Below are 21,744 nucleotides of genomic sequence, written 5' to 3'. Positions count from 1 at the left end.
CAGCTTGTATTGGTCCAAAGTAAAAACCCCAAACCCAAAACAAAAGCCACCGAAGGCACAGTTTTTATCATCTAGTCACAATATGGCATCCCCATGGGATTTTAAGGCGATTAATGTTTAGAGGTGGTTTGCCATTTCCTGCCTCTGCTTAGTGAGTATTCTTTGGTCCTCTTCCATCCAGCCCTTCTTAGCTTCCAAGATCTGATGAGGTTGGCTTAGCCAACCAAAATGACGCAAAACAGTGCACAAGCTTTTGAGTTCTCCGGAAGTCTTCATCAGATTGGAGAACTAAAAAAAAACACCAACTTACCATTTAGAGAAATCCAGATGTTTAATAAAAGGTGGAAATGTTCAGTTTAACCATTCCTTAGCTCACGTTGCTGTTTTAGTGTATACCCCCCACCAATTTTCAGGTTCTGCAAGAGCAGTTCTGTGAAGTTGTCCTCTTCCCTCCAGGGATGACCCAGCACGCCCTTTCCTGGTAATAGCACTGGAGAATAGAGCTGTCCTTTAGGGTCAGGCAGTGGCTCTCATGACCCCACTGGGGTTATCAGCTGCTTTTCCTGAGGGAGCTGAATATTCCCCAGAACTCCCCTGGATTTGGTTTTCATTGCCCTACCAAAACGTATGTCAGACCCCTCCAGGATACCCATGAATAAGAGCTCAACAGTGCATTCCTGAGCAGAGTTGCACCCATCTAAACCTACTTACTTCCGCTGCTTAGGACTGTACTGCATGTCACATGAATGGAAAACCTTGAGAATCTCTGCAATAAATCTTGAATCCGGAGCAGCATTTCTGCAAATTCAAGAATTTCCAGTTGGGAAGGGCAATTTCCCACCTCTTTCTTTCCATAGGAGCCTAAAATGCCCTCCAACTACTGTTTGTTGGGGACAGGGAGACCCCAGGAGCAGAATTTTGGGGAAAGTTCAAGGGAAATCCTTGAACCTAAAGAAATGCTGCCCTGGATCTAAGCTCCTATCTGTGCTCTTTCACCCATGTTGTCTCCCCAATGTTTTAGGGTTTTTTAACGTTTTAACGTTTTTAACACTCCTGTTTCTTTAATAGCACTTGTATGGCCAAGCCTACACATTATGCTTCTTCAGATAGCCAGCTTGGTGTAGTGGTTATGAGTGCAGACTTCTAATCTGGTGAACCGGGTTTGATTCCCTGCTTCTCCTCTTGCAGTCAGCTGGGTGACCTTGGGCTCACCAAGGCACTGATAAAGCTGTTCCAACTGAGCAGTAATATCAGGGCTCTCTCAGCCCCATCTACCTCACAGGGTGTCTGCTGTGGGGAGAGGAAAGGGAAGGCGACTGTAAGCCACTTTGAGACTTCTTCGGGTAGAGAAAAGCGGCATGTAAGAACCAGTTCTTCTACTGCAGTAGAGAAGAGGAATTGCTGAGAAACTTGTAAAAGACCTACCCTCCCACCTAACAGTTATGTCTCTTTGTACCTCCCTCCTGTGGTATACCACTTTCTGTAGCAGTGCATTTGCTGAGCATGACTTAGGGTTGCCAATCCCAAGATGGAACCTGGGGATTCTCTGATTTGGAGCTGCTAAGAAACTGGGAGGACTTACCAGGCACAGGAAGGGAAGCAGCAGGAAGTAAACATGAGGAGCTGACATCATCTGAAAGCAACACAGGGACATCAGTGAAGTTGGGTGGGACACTGGTTTGGGGACAAAACTCTATGATGAGAAGCTTATTCTACCGTAGAGTTTTTGCACAAAAGCCAGAGCGTAACCCCCGACATTGCCAGGGTGCTGCCGTTACTTTTGGGTGACATCAGCATATCGTATTAATTTTCTGCAGTCCTCTGCCATCCCAGAATGAGCCCCCCATCTCCCACTGGCAGCAACAAGGAACCTGGCCTCCCTAGCATGCGTAGACCATGCTCCCTTGCAGAGGAATACAGAGGAAGAGAGGTCTGTTGGGGAAGAGCCCTCGTGGTGTCCTAGACAGATGTTACTTCTTTTGCCTCCAGGGCTGGGTGCTGAAAGAACTGGTTCAGTGAGGCTGCTGCAGAAGCCTGCTGTGAACCAGCTTGCAGTTCCTCACCCCAATGCGGGAGCAGTCCTGAGATGTTTTAAAAATACGTTTCAGTTTTCAGGAACGCAGTGAAGGCTGAATGCTTAGCTGGAGAGAGAAGCATGCTGGGGATGTTTCTGGAAAGAGGACAAGCCGTGTGCTGTATAGCTTGCGGAATGGGGGGGGGAGACTGAGGGCTGAGCCTTCATTTGATTTGACAAGATGTCTGTCTACCACACCAACTGTGGAGCTGGGAGAAGGCCAGGTTCATGCTGCAAGTGCGGAACCCGCTATGGACACAAACAGCCCGCGGTCCTTCAATATATTTGCCAGCCTTTCTCCTAAGGCACTGGGAAGGAGTCCAATGACTATAGCCTCTATTTCAAGAGTGGACAAATGGTGACTTTCCAGATGTCCATGGACTACAATTACCATGAGCCCCTGCCAGCAGGGGCTCATGGTAATTGTAGTCCATGGACATCCGGAGAGCCACAGGTTGGCCACCCCCCTGCTCTATATGAACTGCTCTTCCATACATTGAAAAAATCTAGTGAGAGTCCGACTATCACAGGGTATGTGGAACATAAACCTGCTGTGGGGCTCCTTGGTTCTGGCCCCCTCCCTCTCTGTCACAGACGCACGCTGACACAGACTGCTTCCCCCCACTTCCCCTTCCCTCTCCCCCCCCTCTTCCTCTCCTTCCTGGACCCCCTTCTCACTCTCTCACACACACACGTACTTCCCCCCCCCACGCCCCTCTTGCCTCTTCCCCCTACCTCTCCTTCCTGGTCCCTCCCTCCCTCCCACATGCACACACGCCCTCCCCCTTCCCCCTCCTTACCTGTTGCAGCAGGAGTTCTGCAGCCCTCTGCCAGCAGCATGGCAGACCTCCAAGGCCCGGCTCTGCTGGCACCGGCCGCTGCATCTCCCCTCTTCCCAGGCTGGCCCTGCTCTGATCCTCGCAGCTCAGGCTCTGCAGCCACCATCTGCTGGAACACTCACTAAGGCAGGACAGCGGATATTATGTCCATTATAATATCCGTTTTGGGGAGCGCGCCAATAGGTATTTTCCACATCAGTAACCTTAAGGTTGCCAACTCTGGGTTGGGAAATACCTGGAGAATTTTTGGGGTGGAGCTGGGATTTGGGACAGGGAGGGACCTCAGTGGAGTATAATGCTTCAGGAACTACTGGAGATTTGCAGATGGAGCCTGAGGAGGTTAGGAATCTCAGTGGAGTACATGGTCCCAGAGTCCACCCTCCAAAGCAGCCAATTCTCCAGGGAAACTGATTTCTGTCATCTGGAGATGGGTTGTAAAACCAGGGATCTCTGCAGCCACCAAGCTGATCATGCACACGTGTACTGAAAGGTAGCACTAGTCGCTTATTAATTGCCCAGCATGTATGTGTTGCTGAGTTCATGGGTGGGGGGAGATGAACAGTCTTATTTTAAAAGACAGGCTACAGAAGGAACTGGGGACCATAAGGTCCTGAGGCCGGATCTCACAGCACAAATTGATTTACTTGATTTGTCCCCACCTTTCTCCCAGCGAAGACCCAAAGCGACTTCCATTGTCCTTCTCTCCTGCATTTTGTCCTCACAACAGCCCTATGAGAAAGGTTAAACTGAGCAAGTGTGGCTGGCCCAAGATCACCCAGCTAGCTTCCAGGCCACAAATAAGGATCCAGACCTGAGTCTTTCAAATACTAGACCGAAAGCCAGGTCTTCTTCATTTTCTTTCCATGTAGGATTTTTCCTGTCACTGAAACAGCCTTGAGAATAGTTTAATGACTCCATATTGTTCAGGAAGGAGAAAATTTTTTTGCAAAAACCCCCCCACGAGGGTGGAGGAATACAGAAGGCTCAAAAAGCTGGCAATACTGCTTTGAATATCTTCTTAGCAGACTATGTAATCCAGTAATTGAAAGATGCTGCTGATCTTTGCTAAAGGCTGTGTGATTGGTGTTATCTTATGGAACACCTCCATAATGTTCCAGAGTTCATCCAGTGTGGGTGGAGCAACATGTTTTATCAGAATATATGTTAAGAACATTTCTCGTGATTATATGCCAAATTTTTTTTTTCTGCCCTTCCTCCAGGAGCTCAGGATAGCTATGTATTCTCTCTTTGCCGTTTTATCCTTTTAACCCAGCCTTTTTTACAATTCAGAAACCCTTGAAACATTCTTCAGGCTTTGAGAAACCCCAGAAGTGGCTCGATTGTGCAGAATATGGTTGGGAAGCAGAGCTGTGGACACGCCCACCTGGGGCCCCTCCCCTTCCCACCCCCTCCGGGCCCATCATTGGCCATTTTGGGAGGAGAGGGACACAGGTTGACATGACCATATATGGTCATTTCACACGGAACATTTTAAACAAATTTTTAAAATATATACAAAATTAATTAACTCCCATTCATTTAGGAAACCTGTCCAGGGCTGTCAAGAAACCCCTGGGTTTTATGAAACCCTGGTTGAGAAAGCCTGTTATAACCATACTGTAGAGGCAATTAGGCTGAGGGCCAGCACACTTCACAAAGTTCTTGTGTCCCCTACATGGCCGCCATAAGACTTTGGATCAAATATGTGTTGACAGTTCCATGATTGTAACTTAAACCTGGCACTCATGAGCCCAGTTCAGATCAAGACTGTGGCATGTGGGGAGAGGACTTCAGCCTTCCCACCTGCGCTGCTTTCTCAGCCTCAGATGTCCTGGGAGAAACCCTGTTTGTGTATGTGCAGCTTGTAAGTCTCCCCAGTGGGACAAAATAACAACTCACCAAAGGTGCCTCAAGTCATGAAAGCAGCACAGCTGGGGGACATTTAGGCCCACACTCTTTGTGCGCTGCCTTCCTCAGCCGGGAAGTTCTGAGCATGGAGCTCAGCCTGTCAACTGAGGTCTTTCTTACAAGCCCTGCTCTCTATACCTCTCCCCCCCCCAGCCTTCACAGGTGAGGTGGAGGGACGGGGACCAGAGTCAGGCACCTTGCCTGGAGAATGACCATGCCCTTAGGCTTGCATGGGCTATTGCCAGAGCCCCCGGTGGAAATGGATGTTCACTGCTGCTGGCCTCCCACTGCCACCGATCAGGAGGGAGGAAGCTTATTCCCCAAAAGAGGGAGATCCATCCAACATGCAGCAACGTGCCTACATGACCAAGAAGTACCATAATCAGTTCTGGGACATCAGGGCAACACTCTGGTATTTAGGCAAAAACTCTATGGTAGAAGCCCAATTTACAATAAAGTTTTTGCCCAAATACCAGAGCATTTCCCTGATTTCCCAGACCTGATTATGTCACTTGGTCACAAGGGCAGTGATGCAGACACTTTGTTGTACATTGGATGGACATCCCTGCTTCATCCCCCATCAGTTGTCAGGAGGGACCTGCGACCCTAGGCCTACTCTACAATGCTTCAGCTACTAGACCAGAAGGTTTCTTTCCCCAGGCTTTCAATGAACGGGGTGATCTTTGAACATTTTAACCATTTGTTTAGCCTCGGAACTGCTTTTTTAAAACATCTTAAGGTTTGTTTGTCCTGGTTGTGCTATTGTGCTTTGTTTTCATTATGTTTCGTAAGCTGACTTGAGCTGGTTTGGAGAGGCACCCTAGGAATGCCCTAAATAAACTCCCAGAATGTGTCAGATTGAAAATCCTCAGGGTGGCCACAAGAATTTTGTAACTAATCCCTGAGATAGTGACTGGCCCTAGACCATCCAGTGATCTTAACAGGGATATAATTTCAGGTCTCAGCAGATCCTTGTGCGAGCCTTACTGGTGCACCACACCGGTTCTCAACCCATGTGACTGGACTTCAGTAACTATCACAAGCTGGCATTTTATGGAAAACAGGAGGCAGATTCTGCTTTCGCCTGGTATGCCTGCCACATGAAACAAGGTTGCCAACCTCCAGGGAGGACCTGGAGAGCTCCTGGGATTACAGTTTATATGTAGAGTCAGGGATTAGTCCTCTTGGAAATAATGAGTGTTTTAAACGATTGGAGTCTGGCATTATACTTTGCTGTGTTGCTTCTTCTTCCCAAACCATGCCCTTTCCAGGCCCCACCCCGTTAAATCTCCAGGAAATTCTCAACCCGAATTTGGCAATTCTCTTAACACAGAATCATATAATTCCCGTCACCCCGTCAAATCTCCAGGAAATTCTCAACCCGAATTTGGCAATTCTCTTAACACAGAATCATATAATTCCTTGCAGAAATTGTATAATCCATAAAATCATGGCTGAAAAAACCCCAGCAAGGTACAGTTTTTCTAGTAGCGGATGAGAAGAAATTCCTCTTTCTCTAATGTTAAACTGCTCATGTGAGTAGACTGCACATAGGAGCAAGTTTTTGTACGGAGCCACCTGCAGCAACAAACATATGGACAGTGGAGTTCCCATTGGAGGGAGATCTAAATTAGGAAAAAAATCAGTGTACTGATCAGAGTAAAGCCACAAGATATTTCCTCAAGGTTCAAGGTCCAAAGGGCCAGAGAGAGAATTCAGAGGTGATAGCAAGAAACTGCAGAGGAAGCAAAACATTTGGATGGTTGGTATACACAAACTATACGCAAACTTCTAGGGTTGCCAGTTTTAGGTTCCGAAATTCCTGGAAATTTGGGTTGGAGTCTTGGGAGGGCAAGATATGGAGAGGAGGGATATAATGCCATAGCCTCCACCCACTGGAGATTCCAGTTTCTCCAGGAGAACTGGTCTCCCTCATCTGGAGGTCAGTTGTAATTCTGTTCTAACTACAGGCCCAACCGGGATGCTGGCAACCCCATGCATTCCAGCCAAGGAGAGGGAGGAGGCGCTCTCCTCAAAGAAAATGGGAACCTAGAAAGCAAACAGAAGCCCAGCGTCAATAGAGAAAGCTGGAGGGAGAACCAGACTGGCGGCTGCTAGGGATTTCAAGCGCTGTATCAGGTTGGAAGGAAAGGAGGCTGACCTACATCTTCAAGTAAGTTAGTTCATGCCAGTGAGACATAAATGAAAGGTGTGTGTGTGCGGGGGAGCGGGGATTGCAAATTCAAGGCTCAGCTCTCAGTGCAATTTGCTCCTTAATGCTGCCCCCCCTTTTAACCCTACATGTCCCAGGCCAGAGCACTTCTTTAACTGTATTGATCCAGCAGAGAATGAGATGATTTTCACATTATCTTTCTAAACCAGATGTTATTCATTGCTGGCCCAATTTCAAGTGATACACTAGCAGATTTTCTTCCATTAACAAGTCATCTCTGAAGTGTCAAACAGTGCCGCTTCCCCTCTTTTTCTTAACCTCACGAGCTTCGTTGAAGCTTTTTAGAAAAATGTGGTTGAATGCTGTAATGCCAAATCACTGGTATTAATCAATGGTAGTGGCACCATTGAAATATTTTGGCTCCATTGCGGAGTCAAAGCATCTCAATGGTGTTGCTATAGCACTGGCCACCTCATGAGAAGGAATGACTCCCTGGAGAAGAGCCTAATGCTGGGAGCAATTGAGGGCAAAAGAAGAAGGGGACGACAGAGAATGAGGTGGCTGGATGGAGTCACTGAAGCAGTCGGTGCAAACTTAAATGGACTCCGGGGAATGGTAGAGGACAGGAAGGCCTGGAGGATCATTGTCCATGGGGTCACGATGGGCCAGACACGACTTCACAACTAACAACAATATAGCACTGTAGTGCTATTCTGCTTCAACACTATAGCACTCAACTTAGAACATTCCCCCCAAAAGTCCACAGAAGATTGAGTGGCAAAAAAGGGCAGATTCCGGTGGGTAGCCATGTTGGCAGAACAAAATTAGAGTCCACTGGCATCTTCGGAGTAGTTTGGTATAGTTGTTAGGAGTACGGACTTCTAATCTGGCAAGCTGGGTTAGATTCTGCACTCTTCCACATTCAACCAGCTGGGTGACCTTGGGCTCGTTATGGTGCTGATAAAGCTGTTCTGACCGAACAGTGATATCAGGGCTCTCTCAGCTTCACCCACCTCACAGGGTGCCTGTTGTGGGGAGAGGAAAGGGAAGGCGACTGTAAACCACTTTGAGACTCCTTCAGGTAGAGAAAAGCGGCATATAAGAACCAACTCTTCTTCTTCTTCTTCAAGACCAACACAATTTTATTCAAGGCATGAGCTTTCATGTGCATGCACACTTCCTCAGAAAATGAAATAGAAATAATCAGAGTACATATATAAGAAGAGAGTGAATTAGCAGTAAATTAGCAAGTAGCATAATGAAAATATCCAACATATACGCAGTGTGTATCTGCAACGAAGAGAGTAGAGGCATTGTAGGAAGTGCTATGGACATTTTAAACAGGTAAAGGTAAAGGTGTCCCCTGTGCAAGCACTGAGTCATGTCTGACCCTTGGGGTGACGCCCTCCAGCATTTTCATGGCAGACTCAATACGGGGTGGTTTGCCAGTGCCTTCCCCAGTCATTACCGTTTACCCCCCAGCAAGCTGGGTACTCATTTTACCGACCTCGGAAGGATGGAAGGCTGAGTCAACCTTGAGCCGGCTGCTGAGATTGAACTCCCAACCTCATGGGCAGACAGCTTCAGACAGCATTTCTGCTGCCTTACCACTCTGTGCCAAAAGAGGCTCTTAAACAGGACACCACAGCAAAACAGAGTTCAATGTATTGTTCTATTATTTTACATAGGAACTGCCCTGAGCCTCAAGAGAGGGCAGTATACAAATGTAATAAATAAATTAAATAAATTCAGAAGCACAACAGGGCAGGTAGAAAACTGAGGAAAGCCGTTTTCCTCAAAAGCTGCTCAACCATGCTTTGCTAACTCAACACAAGTGGGTTTGTATGAAGAGGTAAATAAATTCCTTTAGCAGCAGGTTATTAAAATGGGTTGGTCTGAAATGACAGAAAAAAATTCATTAGTAACCAGTTCCTAAGACAAAATACAGTTTGAAAATTACTTGAGGCACTCCTCAGTTGCCTGCTTCCTGGCACAGAACATTAGACAGATGAGCTGACTAATCCATGCTGAGATCTGTCCCTCCCCATGTCCCTTAGTCATCAAAGAGGAGAGAGCCATGTGTATCCACCAAGCTGACATGCGCTGAATCAGACCCTATCCAGGTCAGCACTGTCTGCTCTGATGGGCAGCAGGGTTTCAGGTTTTTCACATCAACTCAACTTTGAACTGAAGATGTCTACTTGCAAAGCAGCTGTCTTGCCACAGCCCCCCCCCCCCCTCAATGTCGACATGAGACTTGAAGGAAGATTAGAGGAATTTTTGTCAGGTGTGTCAAAGGGGCTACTCGAAAATTCTATTGGGAAACCTAACTGGTAGGTGTGTATTTTTGATGATCAGTGTAACAATAACAGCTTTCCAGTAGATAAAGATACCAGCCTCCAGGTGGGACCTGGGGATCCCCCAGAATTATAGCTCATCTCCAGAGTACAAAGGTCAGTCCCCCCCCCCAGAGAAAATGGATGCTTTGGAGGGTGGACTCTAGGGCATTGTACCCCACTGAGGTTCCTGTCCTCCTCCCCAAATCTTCAGGAGTTCTCCAGTCTGGATGTGGCAACCCTTCCCTACCCCCCATTCTCACCTAGCAGCTCTAAAGAGCTTCTTGAGATGACTAATTCTGTATGAAGCCTGCTTGGGTGACCTTGGGCCATTCACAGTTCTCTCACAAGCTCCTTCAGGCTCACCTACTTCACAGGGTGTCTGTTGTGGAGATGGGAAAGGAAGGCCGCTTTGAGGCTCCTTCAGATAGTAAAAAGCAGGTTACAAAAAACCCACAATTCTTCTTCTGCAGCAGCTCAAGCTTCTGAGTGTTTCAGAGCAACTCCTGTCTGTGTGCTCAGTTTTTAGTCACAGATGCAGCCTGGAGTCCTGCGGGCCAATCAGACATGATGTTGGGCGTTACATGAACCAGATTCCCAGCTTCCTTGACTTCTGTGATTGCCCAGGTCCCAGCAGGCCAGGAGCTATTCCCTCAGCCTATAGGTTGGAAATTATGTGTAGGGGGAATCTTAAAACACAATTCACTTTATGCCGTGGTTTCAAACAGGAGCTTAAGTTCCCAAATGCCTAATAACTGAATTTTTTAAAAAAAAGATGATTCTGTACATGGAACTTCTGGACCCATCCCACACACGTTAGATAATTCACGTTCAATGCACTTTAGAAGCAGATTTTCCTGTTCTGCACAGGAAAATCCAGCTGCAAAAGCACACTGAAAGTGCATTATTCAGCATGTGCAGAATGGGCCCCAGTGTCACCTCTGTTCTGGCCTTCAAAGGCTGAGATGTGATCTTTCTGGTATAACGGAACTTCCCAGGAACAGCGAGTTGACCAATGAGACTCAGGAGTGTCAGAGCCTAAAATGTGTAGTGGAGAGAAAGGAGACCTTCCGTACACATGGTGCTCCCACGGAAGTAAGGGATATAATTTGGAGTAAGTTTCCTTGGAACTGAGTTTGTGGAGAACAAGAGGCAGCAACAAAGGGACATTGTTGCCGTGTATACTTCCCCGCTTGCCCTCTGTGTCCAGATAGGGCTTGGGTGGATGGGAGTGGGGGACATTGAATACAGGCCTTTGTTTTCAAGGAGCTAGCGTGGAGGCCGCTGGGACAGCAGATGTAAAACTCCCTGTAGCCTGAGTTTCAATGACAGGGAATGTGTTCTGACAGCAAACTGGTGCAGAGAAATTTGGTAACTCCTAGCAGCTGCCAACTACAAGCAAGGCATTTTACTTTCTGATACTGCAAGCTCTTTACAAATGTTTTTTCCCAATCTGTATTCAGTTGTTTCAGTTCTCTGAAAACTTTCATCCACTGTGAAAAATCAGTTATTACTCTACAGGGCTAGATAAAAAAAAACATGGGTCTATAAAACCCTGTCCAATTGTTTTACAGAAGATAAATAAGAGAAACAAGACAGAAATGTTAGATTTCAGAAACCACAATATGTTATATTGGTTAGAGCAGGGGTAGTCAGACTGCAGCCCTCCAGATGTCCATGCACTACAATTCCCATGAGCCCCTGCCAGCATTCGCTGGCAGGGGCTCATGGGAATTGTAGTCCATGGACATCTGGAGGGCCGCAGTTTTGACTACCCCTGGGTTAGAGGGTTAGTCTAGGATCGGAATGATCCAGGGACATATCACTACTCCGCTAGAGAAGTTCACTGGGTTGCTTATTTTCTCTTAGTCTTACCAACATCATAGGGTTGTTCTGAGGGGAGGCTGATGAATGTCACCGTGAGCTCCTTGGAGGAAGAGTGGGATAAAAACTTACTAAATGAAATAAATATCACAGGGTGGCATCAGAATGTTGACTCATTTGAGAGTCTGCTTGTTGTAGTGGTTAAGAGCAGCAGTCTCTAGTCTGGAGAACCGGATTTGATTCCCTACTCCACGTGATGCCAGATGGGTGACCTTGGCCCACTCACAGTCCTGTTACAGCTGTTCTCACAGAGCAGTTCTGTCAGAGCTCTCTCAGCCCCACCTACCTCACTAGTTTAGGTCAGATAACCCAGGTTTGCATAAAGTGTCTCTTAAACAGCCTGGGGGTGGGGGTGGGGGTTGTAAGGCCAAAACCAGCTGTGAATATCAAAGCTGAGGGAAGCTGAAATGAGATTGCTAAGAAGTCTTCCTAGTCAATGGATACCAGATCCTGACCACTACAGTGCCTTTTAAGCTGCCTTTCTGTTTTTAACATATGCACCTTCAAAACTGCTAGCAGGAGACAGGTCTTTCAAAAGCACATTAAGTGTATTGTGGGAAGTGTTCAGGGAGGTCTAAAGCACAGCCTGAATGACTTCATCCTTATGGGAAGGCAGTGGTGGGTGGCAAGAGGACTTCATGGACTCCTAGAGTTGGAAGGGCTGTGCAGGCCGTCTAGACCAACCCCCTGCTTAATGCAGGATCAGCCCAAAGCATCCAGGATAAGTATCTGTCCAGCTGCTGCTCGAAGATTGCCAGTGAGTGGGAGCTCATCACCGCCCTAGGCAGCCCATTCCACTGCTGAACTACTATGAAAGTTTTTTTCTTGATATCTAGCCGATACAATTCTATACATAGTTTAAACCCATTCCTGTGAGTCTTATCCACTGCTGCCTATAGGAACCGCTCCCTGCCCTCCTCCAAGGGACAACCTTTAAAATACGTAGAGAGAGCCATCCTTTCCTCCCCTCGACCTCCTCTTCTCCAGGCTGAACATCCCCAAGACCCTCGGCTTTTCCTCACTGTATCCTATTTTAATACGAAAGAGAATAACCGTCAATTTCTCTTTCTTTAGGGCACCAATGCCTCTGCTTTGGAAAAAGACATTGGGCCGGAGCAATTCCCGATCAATGAGCACTACTTTGGACTGGTCAATGTAAGTATTATTGTTGCACTGCAGAAAATATATGAGGCACTTTGTCCAGCACGTTAGGCCTTCCACAGGCCCCTTCCCAACTCTGGGACGAGAATTTTTTGGCGATTGGGACGATAGAGTTTTGGAAAGGGAGGGACTACAGCATCTGATAGTCCCCCCTTCAAAGCAGCCATTTCCTCCCGGGAAATGACCTCTGTAGTCCGGAGATCATTTTTAATTCTGGGATTTTGCCAGGTCCCACAGGGAGGCTGGCAGCCCTAATCCAGGTCATAGGCCTGGATACCTGTAATGAAGAAAACAGCCACTGTCAACGTCCACCTGGACCCCCCTCCCCTTCTGTGGTCCATCTTCCAACTCCACATGTTGGATTTTTCCTAAGATTTGCCTCGTGCCCCGTGTGGCCTTGTGAATTAAACTCTCAGTCTTCCAGTAGCCTTCTATCCTTGACCCCTCAATGCACCAACTGAATGTGTGACAGCCAGGAGCAGGCACAAGTATGCTGGTCCGGCTATCCCCCTGCCTCCTTGCGATCTCTAGGTTGTGAGCAGGGCCGGATTGACATGAAGAGGCCCTAGGCTATTCCACTTATGTGGCCCTTTCACCTCCCATTTTTAAGTTTGTAAATTACACGAGAGATAATAAAATACATCATTACTGTGATATATATCAATATGTTGTGATTGGTACTAACCTTTGTAAAAAATGTGGAATATAGGCCCCTCTTGATCTTGAGGCCCTAGGCTGAAGCCTAATTAGCCTATAGGAAAATCCGGCCCTGGTTGTGAGCATGGCTCCTGCAGATGATGTCCTCAGGTACAGTCCCTCCCCATGACAGCAGGCACTGCTTTGCAAACACAGGAAGGGAGCATGCATGTGAATGCTTCCTCCACATGCAAACTGGCAATTGTGCAGGTCCGGTGCGCTCATTCACAGTGCTCAGAGATGTTGCCTGTAAGGAAAGCAGAAAGCTGCAGTTGGTGCGTAGCCAAGTCCGCACACAAGAGCCACACAATGCCTTGCACTGGGACTAACCAGCATGAAAGAAAACAATGTGGAAGCTTTTAGTTCCGTAGCATTTTGCACCAGGCTGGAGGTTTTAGGGGGAAAGGCAGAGGGGGAAGATGATCCGAAGGCCTTGCCTTCATGACCTGCCTGTGTTCAATGCCGTGCAGGTGTGCAGATTTCAAACGGGGCAGGGGTCCAGCTTGCACCCTGGCCTCCTGCCTGGTGAAGAGTTCTGGAGAATATGCAGCCTTGCCATGTGGACTGTCATATTGCATCTGAGAAAGACCCCTTTCCCCTTATGAGAAGCAGGCTTTCACCTTATCACAAGGAGCACTTTAAGCTTTAGGGGAAGGAGGTTCATGGTCCCGAGTCCCCTTAATGCAAACCTTCAAAAATGCTGCTGGAATGAGAGCCCTGTTTATGAAAACATGTGATGCTGAACAATAAAACTGACCAGGAGAAGCCTACAGAACATGATGCAATTGTTATTCTTTAGCTCAAGAGTCCTAGGTCAAGGCTGCACACCCACATATGCTTGTGCTGGTAACAGGGAAGCGAAGACCCAGAGGCAAGGCAAACAAGTGCTTGCTTGCATACGATGGAGACTAATGAGTTTCCCCTCTTTATTTATGCAGTTTGGGAACACTTGCTACTGTAACTCCGTCCTGCAGGCTCTGTACTTCTGCCGGCCGTTTCGGGAGAATGTGCTGGCCTACAAGGCTCAGCAGAAAAAGAAGGAAAACCTCCTGACCTGTCTGGCAGATCTTTTCCATAGTATTGCTACGCAGAAGAAGAAAGTTGGTGTGATTCCACCCAAGAAGTTTATCTCGAGGTTACGGAAGGAGAATGGTAAGGACGGACTCAAACATCCTTCTAGGTCGGTCGTTCTCAACCTTTCTTTGACAATAGCCTTTTTCAGAGCTCGTTTCAGGTTCCAGAGCCCCTGCAATAGGCTTGCCATTTGCACAACAACCTAGGCTAAAAAAGGCCTAAACTAAGAGCGAATCAACTGTACTCCATGTGCCTTATATTAGAGACACGTGAGAGATTTCTAGAACATTCGACCAAGAGAAGCATGTGCGTTCCTTTTTTTCTCGTGAATGCATTAATTCAAGCACGCACAAAGGAACAGATTACAAGATTTTTCCATCCCTTGACATGCATGTGGAAGAGCAGGAAATCAAACCGAGCTCCACAGATTAAAAGCCGCCACTCTTAACCATTACACCACGCTGGCTCTAAAACTCTTTGTTCCTACACAAAGACCTTCCTGGGTGCTGTTGCAAAAGGATCCCATTTGTGCAGCTCCCCATGGCTGACCACTGTTGGGATGCTTGGCTAGATGGACTCCAGCTCTGCTCCAACATGACAGCTAATCATGTTACCAATACAATGAGGATCAAGTTTTTGTAAGGGAGAACCCAATACATCTCCACTTGACTTACCTAAACCTGTCCTTGGGCTTAAATTTAGGTTCGGGAGGAAGTTCCTTTCTCAACAGGGATTTTAGCAAAACAAAGCTCCCCAATGTAAGGAACAAAGGTAACGTGTGGCTTTCTTCCTTTCACAGACCTCTTTGACAATTACATGCAGCAGGACGCCCATGAATTTTTAAACTACTTATTGAACACCGTCGCCGACATTCTGCAGGAGGAGAAGAAGCAGGAGAAGCAAAATGGGAAGTTGAAAAATGGCAATATGAATGAAATGGAAGAGAATAACAAACCAGACCTCACCTGGGTGCATGAGATTTTTCAGGGGACGCTGACTAATGAAACAAGATGCCTGAACTGTGAAACGGTAAGTTTGGGGCTGGTGGAGTTATGCATTAGTTTTGCACCTGCAGAAGGAGATCTATGAGAAATTCTGTGTCTCAAAATGAACATTGTCTTGGTCTAAAGAAGGATAGCTGTTATTTTGCTTTCATTAGTTTGGTAATCATAGTAGCCTATATTCTCCTGCTCTATACACATCCCCCTTCAGCTCAAGCTCTGCAGGAGATTTCTTCTTGGGTGGGAGGAAGGCTTCTAACTTGACTGAGTAGTGAAATGCAGGCCAATTTGTTTCACTTTCTCCTTCCCTTCTAGCCATCCTAAAAAAATAGAGATAATTTCCCAAGATTATAGTTGGTGTAATAATGTAAGGAAGCTTCAAAGAGGTGCTACATCCCATCATGATTTCCTCTGTCAGTCATTCTTTGAAGCAATATGTTTCTCCCCTTTTCCATTTTTTTTTACCACTGAGAAACCCCTGAAACATTCCTGAGGCTTTGAGAAACCCCAGAAGTGGTGCAATCACACAGATGATGGTTGAGAAGCATAGCTGTGTCCATGCCCACCCTGGACACTCCCCCACCCCATCCAAGCACATCATTGACCGTTTTGGGAGGAGGGGTCAACATGACAATAGCATCTAATAAATGTGTAACAAGTTTATAAAATATATCTTAAGGTAAAGGTAAAGGTATCCCCTATGCAAGCACCGAGTCATGTCTGACCCTTGAGGTGACGCCCTCCAGCGTTTTCATGGCAGACTCAATACGGGGTGGTTTGCCAGTGCCTTCCCCAGGCACTGGGAATATATCTTAAATATATCTTAAAAATTTATTAACTCCCACCCTTTTGGGAAACCCTTCCAGGGCTGTCAAGAAAGCTTGCCTTAAAAGAGCCCCAAAGGAAACTGGGTAAATGTTCCCATGGCAGACAGCAACATACAAACAATTTGGGGAGTTCTGTATTTGCATGTTCTTGATTTTCGGCACATATGAACTCTGGAATTGTTATTGCATAGATCCTCTCAGAGAGGCTTTATCTACACGTTGCTGCCTCCCAGTCTTTTTTTTTTTATTCAGTTTTTATTGTTATTTGTTCTTATAAAAAGCATTTACAGAAAAACAAAAAACAAAGAAGCGACCAGCTGATAAGTGTCGTCAATACACGTATATCATACTTGATGTAGTCTGATATTATCTCAAGAGATATATAGTCAGTTCCCATTACATATTGGTCCTAATCTAACAGTTACTGCTGTCTTTCTTAAGAAAGTCCAAATAATCACTCCACTGTTCATCATATTCTTCCGGAGATCTCTTCTTAACCATGTTGGTGAGTCTTGCCATTTTTGCTAAGTCCGCTAATTTATCAAGAAATAGTTGGAGTCTCAGTCGCCTCCCAGTCTTAACCAAAAAAAACAAAACCTAAATGCTTACAGTTTCACAAATAGGGTCGGGATTATGTTGACACAGCAGTTTCTAAAACTGCTGCAGAGACCAGTGACTGGATCAAAGCAAAGGAATCGTTTGCAGGGGGAGGGGGGGACAACACTAGTTTAATTGTAACAGTCCTTGCAAAAACAGAGGAGGTTTGTTTTTCTAAATGCATATTTGCTGATTTCATGAATAAGCTTCCAAGGAAGCCAACTTTGCTTCTCAGGAAAAAGGATGGAGCTGAAGACAGACCTGATAATAGAGGTGAGGCTGGTAGGAAAATCCAGTGAGATCGTTGAGGGAGTAATTTGCTTGGATCGGCATTGCACTTCCTCTGTGCACGTCAGGCGACTGAGGTGTTGTTGCCTGAGGAGGATGGAGTTTGGGGAGGATGTGATGTCACTTCTGGGTAGCTATTTTCTCTCCTGTTCCTCAGTTTCTTGAGGGCAGGGAATTGAGGCTAAGGGTGGGAGTTTGCCCACCATAGATGGGCAAATGGCAAGCCTAGCCACATTCAACGTCACATTCCCATTCCAGGACTCGTGCTACGTACAACTAGAGGTGATATCATGGGGTCAGCAGTGAAACCTGTTTATTTCCTTTCATCTAGAGAGGAAGGAAACTACTCCTTTCATGTGGGTATAGTGTTTAGCTATGGTTAGTACAACCATAGTTTGCAAGCCAAGGTTTTATGTCTTGGTTTGTTACTAATCTGTAACCATAACTGAGAAGTTCAGATGTAATGCTTAGTTGTGGTTATGGAAAATAAACTTTACTTCTGTTTGAGGATATTGTATTGGCTGACTCCAAAAGCCACCTCCTGATTTTGGAAAAGGCAGCCCATAAGGCTTGATCCATTGTCATCCCGATGTAATTAAACACCAATTTAATGTTTGTGCACCGTTTGGAAGATTGTCATAGACCTGGTGATGCAATGGCACAGCCGTGAACGATTCTTGTCTTGAGCATTTGTTGGCTGGAGCAGAGAGCAGTGTAATTAAAAAGAAAAAACTTTTGTTGTTGCAGGTCAGTAGTAAAGATGAAGATTTTCTTGATCTCTCTGTTGACGTGGAGCAGAATACGTCCATTACTCACTGCTTAAGGTAAATGCCTCGCTGCCACAGACATGCCCGCTGAGGAAATCAAGAGCTCTTTGGTCGCTTTAGATTAGTGGGATGTGAAAAGAAAATGATCTGAGGTTTCCAGTATGATGCAGCCTAGACCAAATCGAGGAATATAAATGGAGTTTGTATGAGTGGGAGGGAAGAGGCAGTACGAATCAGTCATGGCGCAAATGGAATATTGTGTAAGAAATTGCAGGCTTTGAAATTGTGTGCCTCAGTGGAGTCCCGCTGTAGTATTACTCAGGAACAAGCAAGATTATGTAATGGATACCTGTTGTGAAAATAATTCGTCACCTGTCGTTCAGAGAGACTCCTGATGCAGTGTTTTTGCTACCAACGGCTAGAGATTTTAGCAGCAGGAAGATGTATAGGAAATCCTTAATGTGCCTTCAAGTTGAATGCAAATTTTGATATATACAGAGAAATAGTTAAACTTAAACATCCGCAGAGGCGAAAGGAATTGTTGGACCAAGCCCTAAGAAGCGTTGAACTCTGAAGATCTTTTTTCTGTGGAGATGCCAATAAGTTGGCAACCTTATTGAGCCTGTGGGCACTTGAGTTTTATTTTTATAGCCTGCCATTCCCAGTTGTCTCAGGGTGGGTAACAACAGGCATGTACCTGTAATAAAGTTACATTGATAAAAATTGATCACAAATAAACTTTTCAGTTAAGTTAAACAAGGCTCCATCTTCAAACCAACCGCCCATCAGAATGAAGTTCCCTTTTACAAGACCTTAATAGAGGCGTACCGCCTCTATTAAGGTCTTGTAAAGGGGAACTTCATTCTGATGGGTGGTTGGTTTGAGGATGGTGAATTATTGGTTTTGTGAGGAGGGAGGTCAGCATTGTCTCGGCATTAATTTGCTGGCCTTAACTGTAGCTCTGTCTTGCAGGCCCTCCAGAACTGTTGAAGGTCCCCGAGGGCTCTGATTTCATCAGGTAGAGCATTCCAGCAGGTTGGGGCCAGGACCAAACAAGCCCTGGCTCTGGTTAAGCCCAGTTTTATTTCTTTTGAGCTAGGGATCCTGAGCAATTGCTGGTCACTGAATCTTAGTGCTCTTTGGTAGGTATACCAGAAGAGATGGTCCCACAGGTAAAGGGGTCCCAGGCCATTAAGAGCTTTGAAGATTAATAAGTTACCGCTATAGGGAAACATACAAGCAGAAACATCCATAGTTTTCCCTTTGTGTTCCTCATGTAAAAGGGGGAGGGGAATGTTCTCAGAACTGGCTGGGAAGTCAAAATGCCATTCTTTGACTTGTTCTTCTCTATCAGTTAATGTAATATTGAAATACCTCTTATTGGCAGGGTTCCAGAATGTACTTTGGAAATTATAATTTCCAGTGTTCAAGAACAGAAACTTGTGTGTTTGATCTTAATTGTATAGGAAAGACCTGGAAAGAGAAATATGTAAACAGGAGCTTTTCAGGGATAGGGATGCCAGCATCCAGGTGGGATTTGGGGACCCCCTGGAATTACAGCTTATCTCCTGACTGCAGAGACCAGTTTCCCTGGAGAAAATGGAGGGTTAGGAGTGGGGGGACTCTGTGGCATTGTCCCCCCCCCCCCATTGAGGTTCCTGTCCTTCCCAGGCTCCATCCCCAAATCTCCATGAGTTTCCCAGCTGGGACCTGGCACCTCCACCTCCCATCCCTCACGAGTGGTCAGGAGGACCTAGGAACCATTTTTCAGAGACCTCCACTCTGTTGACGTCACATTCAACCTTTCTTGCTAGCTGTCTTGGGATGAAAAGGCCTTCTGTGATTAAGCCTTCAGCATAGTTATTTTCCCCCGAGAATCAGTGCTGGGATTCAAAGTAAAAATGTAGAATTCGTACAATAACTCTATGAATTATGTATTAATTAGTTTTATTTCCACAAGGAATTACAAAGGCCAGTTGATTCAATCTTACCCTTACTCTCAATCGCAGTCTTTATTCATTTCATTTTGTTTTCTTTATTTAAAATATTCCTGTTTTTTTAATGTAAAAAAACCCAGCAACCTTTTTCTTGTGAACAAACAACACCTCCAACATATTTCCTGTCAGAATAACTTTTATTTGAGCTGGTAGAGAGATGTGTGAGAATATCTATTTTGATCTTGGTTTTAAAATGTAACACTTCATGATGTATTGACGGTTTTGCCATTAAGGAATATACTGATGTTTATTATTGTTGCTGTTGCTGTTATTGTTGTTGTTTTTATATCCTGTCCCTCCGTGGTCAGCCCAGGGTGGATATATAATGAAATTCAAAATTATTAGTTTAACGTTTTAAATTAAATGATTTCATTTAAATGATTAAAAACCACCTCTTTACAGTTTAAATCTTCCTGAGGGGGGGTTGGTCGGTGTTTGGCTGGATTAGTTGGTTGGCGACCAGGAGGCCCCTCAGCAGATTTGCAGATAAAATCTCTCACCTCCACTCTGATTTGGACTCGAAATTAACAGTGACAGGGTCAGATGACACCAGAATGCTAACTTGTCTACTTGTTTGGGATACGTTTCTGTTTGCACCATCTGAGCATGTGTACAGGAGCTGTGGAAGTTTGAGGGCTACCCCCAGCTTGTATGACCCTTGCCCTTTCTGTCACCTAAATGTGCCGGGGGAGACGGTCAGGGGCTGGCTGACTGGGCTTGAGACATAGTTAATGCTTCCTTAAGAGAGGGGGATTACCAGATGCTTTGGATATCCCCCGGCCCACCATCTTTGATGTCTTGAGCTAACAGTACTGTAGAGTATTACAATTGACAGCTAATTCAATTATCTGAAGACTTAGAAATTCTTTAAGAATTGGGAACTCTGTTGATTTCAGAGACTTCAGCAACACGGAAACCTTATGCAGCGAGCAGAAGTACTACTGTGAGATGTGCTGCAGCAAACAGGAGGCACAAAAGCGGTAAGGAGAGAACACTGCGGTTGCCCTTGTTTCCCTTGCCTGGGAGTGGCATCACATCACTATCTGGATTCCCAGGCAGTTCCCCCATGCACACGCGTCCTCCCGCTGTATTGGTGTGCAGTTGAGCCCCTGGCAGGTTGGTGGGTCAAACTGACCTGGACAGTTTAGTACTTGGCCTGGCCCATGCAGGGCATGGACGTGCTCTGCTCACTGGCCTGCAGGCCCACCTCTCCTGCATTTGAGCAAAGCCTTCTGGAGGAGCCAAACTTAAAATGGGTATGATCAGCAACTGCCTCTTCCTGTGCATTCTTAGCCAATGGTGCCTACCTTACAGAACAGTCTGCTTGAGGAGGGTCAGAAACCTCCCACACTTCTATTGGTCAGGCCACATTTGGAGCCATGGCTGGACAGATAGTTATCATGCATGCTTTAGGCTGATCCTGATTGAGCAAGGGGTTGGACAAGAAGAAGAAGAAGAGTTGGTTCTTATATGCCACTTTTCTCTACCCGAAGGAGTCTCAAAGCGGCTTACATTCGCCTTCCCTTTCCTCTCCCCACAACAGACACCCTGGGAGGTGGGTGAGGCTGAGAGAGCCCCGATATCACTGATCGGTCAGAACAGTTTTATCAGTGCTGTGGTGAGCCCAAGGTCACCCAGCTGGCTGCATGTGGGAGAGCGGGGAATCAAACCCAGCTCGCCAGATTACAAGTCTGAGCTCCTAACCAATACCCCAAGCTTGCCTGCATAGCCCCTTCCAACTCTATAGCTCTGTGATTTGATTCTTCTGCAGAATGTGCTCAGTAGAGATGTTCAGGAGGGCCTTTTTATGAAGCAGTTAGAATGTTGCAGAAAGGGCACCTTGGTATTGGAACCAGAATGGTAGAAGAATGGGGCGGCCTTCAGGAAGGGAAGTGATATGGATGTTTGCCGATGTATTTTGGATATTCATATTTTAATCAGTGCCAGTTACCATGTTATTTCTAGATATTATGGTGCCATGCTATCAGAGATTTTTTTTCCTTGCAAGAATAAATTAGCTTCCACTTGCCATCTTGCACAGACAATGTAGAGGCCAGGAAAGGGGATCTAGAGTTTTTATCTGTGATAGGTATTGAGCATTTCTTCTTTTTCCGTACAGTTT

The 21,744-nt window shown here is 46.0% G+C and overlaps 1 protein-coding gene across 3 annotated transcripts in view; it reads left to right on the top strand.

Moving 5' to 3' along the window:
- Nucleotides 1-21,744, top strand: part of USP46 (ubiquitin specific peptidase 46) — a 46,816-nt gene that overhangs the window by 3,038 nt on the left and 22,034 nt on the right. For all 3 annotated transcript variants that reach the window (XR_013225129.1, XR_013225128.1, XM_077301928.1), the window contains exons 2-6: nucleotides 12,289-12,369; nucleotides 14,010-14,223; nucleotides 14,945-15,174; nucleotides 17,606-17,682; nucleotides 20,519-20,602. Coding sequence is in view for 1 of the 3 variants with exons in the window: in XM_077301928.1 (XP_077158043.1) it covers nucleotides 12,289-12,369; nucleotides 14,010-14,223; nucleotides 14,945-15,174; nucleotides 17,606-17,682; nucleotides 20,519-20,602 (686 nt within the window). In the remaining 2 variants the exon portion in view is untranslated. The remainder of the gene's footprint in view (nucleotides 1-12,288; nucleotides 12,370-14,009; nucleotides 14,224-14,944; nucleotides 15,175-17,605; nucleotides 17,683-20,518; nucleotides 20,603-21,744) is intronic.

Source organism: Paroedura picta, chromosome 10 (genome assembly GCF_049243985.1).
Source record: "Paroedura picta isolate Pp20150507F chromosome 10, Ppicta_v3.0, whole genome shotgun sequence".
NCBI classification, from domain to species: domain Eukaryota; kingdom Metazoa; phylum Chordata; class Lepidosauria; order Squamata; family Gekkonidae; genus Paroedura; species Paroedura picta.
Note: the sequence above shows the minus strand (reverse complement) of the source record. Positions and strands in the feature narration are given on the sequence as shown.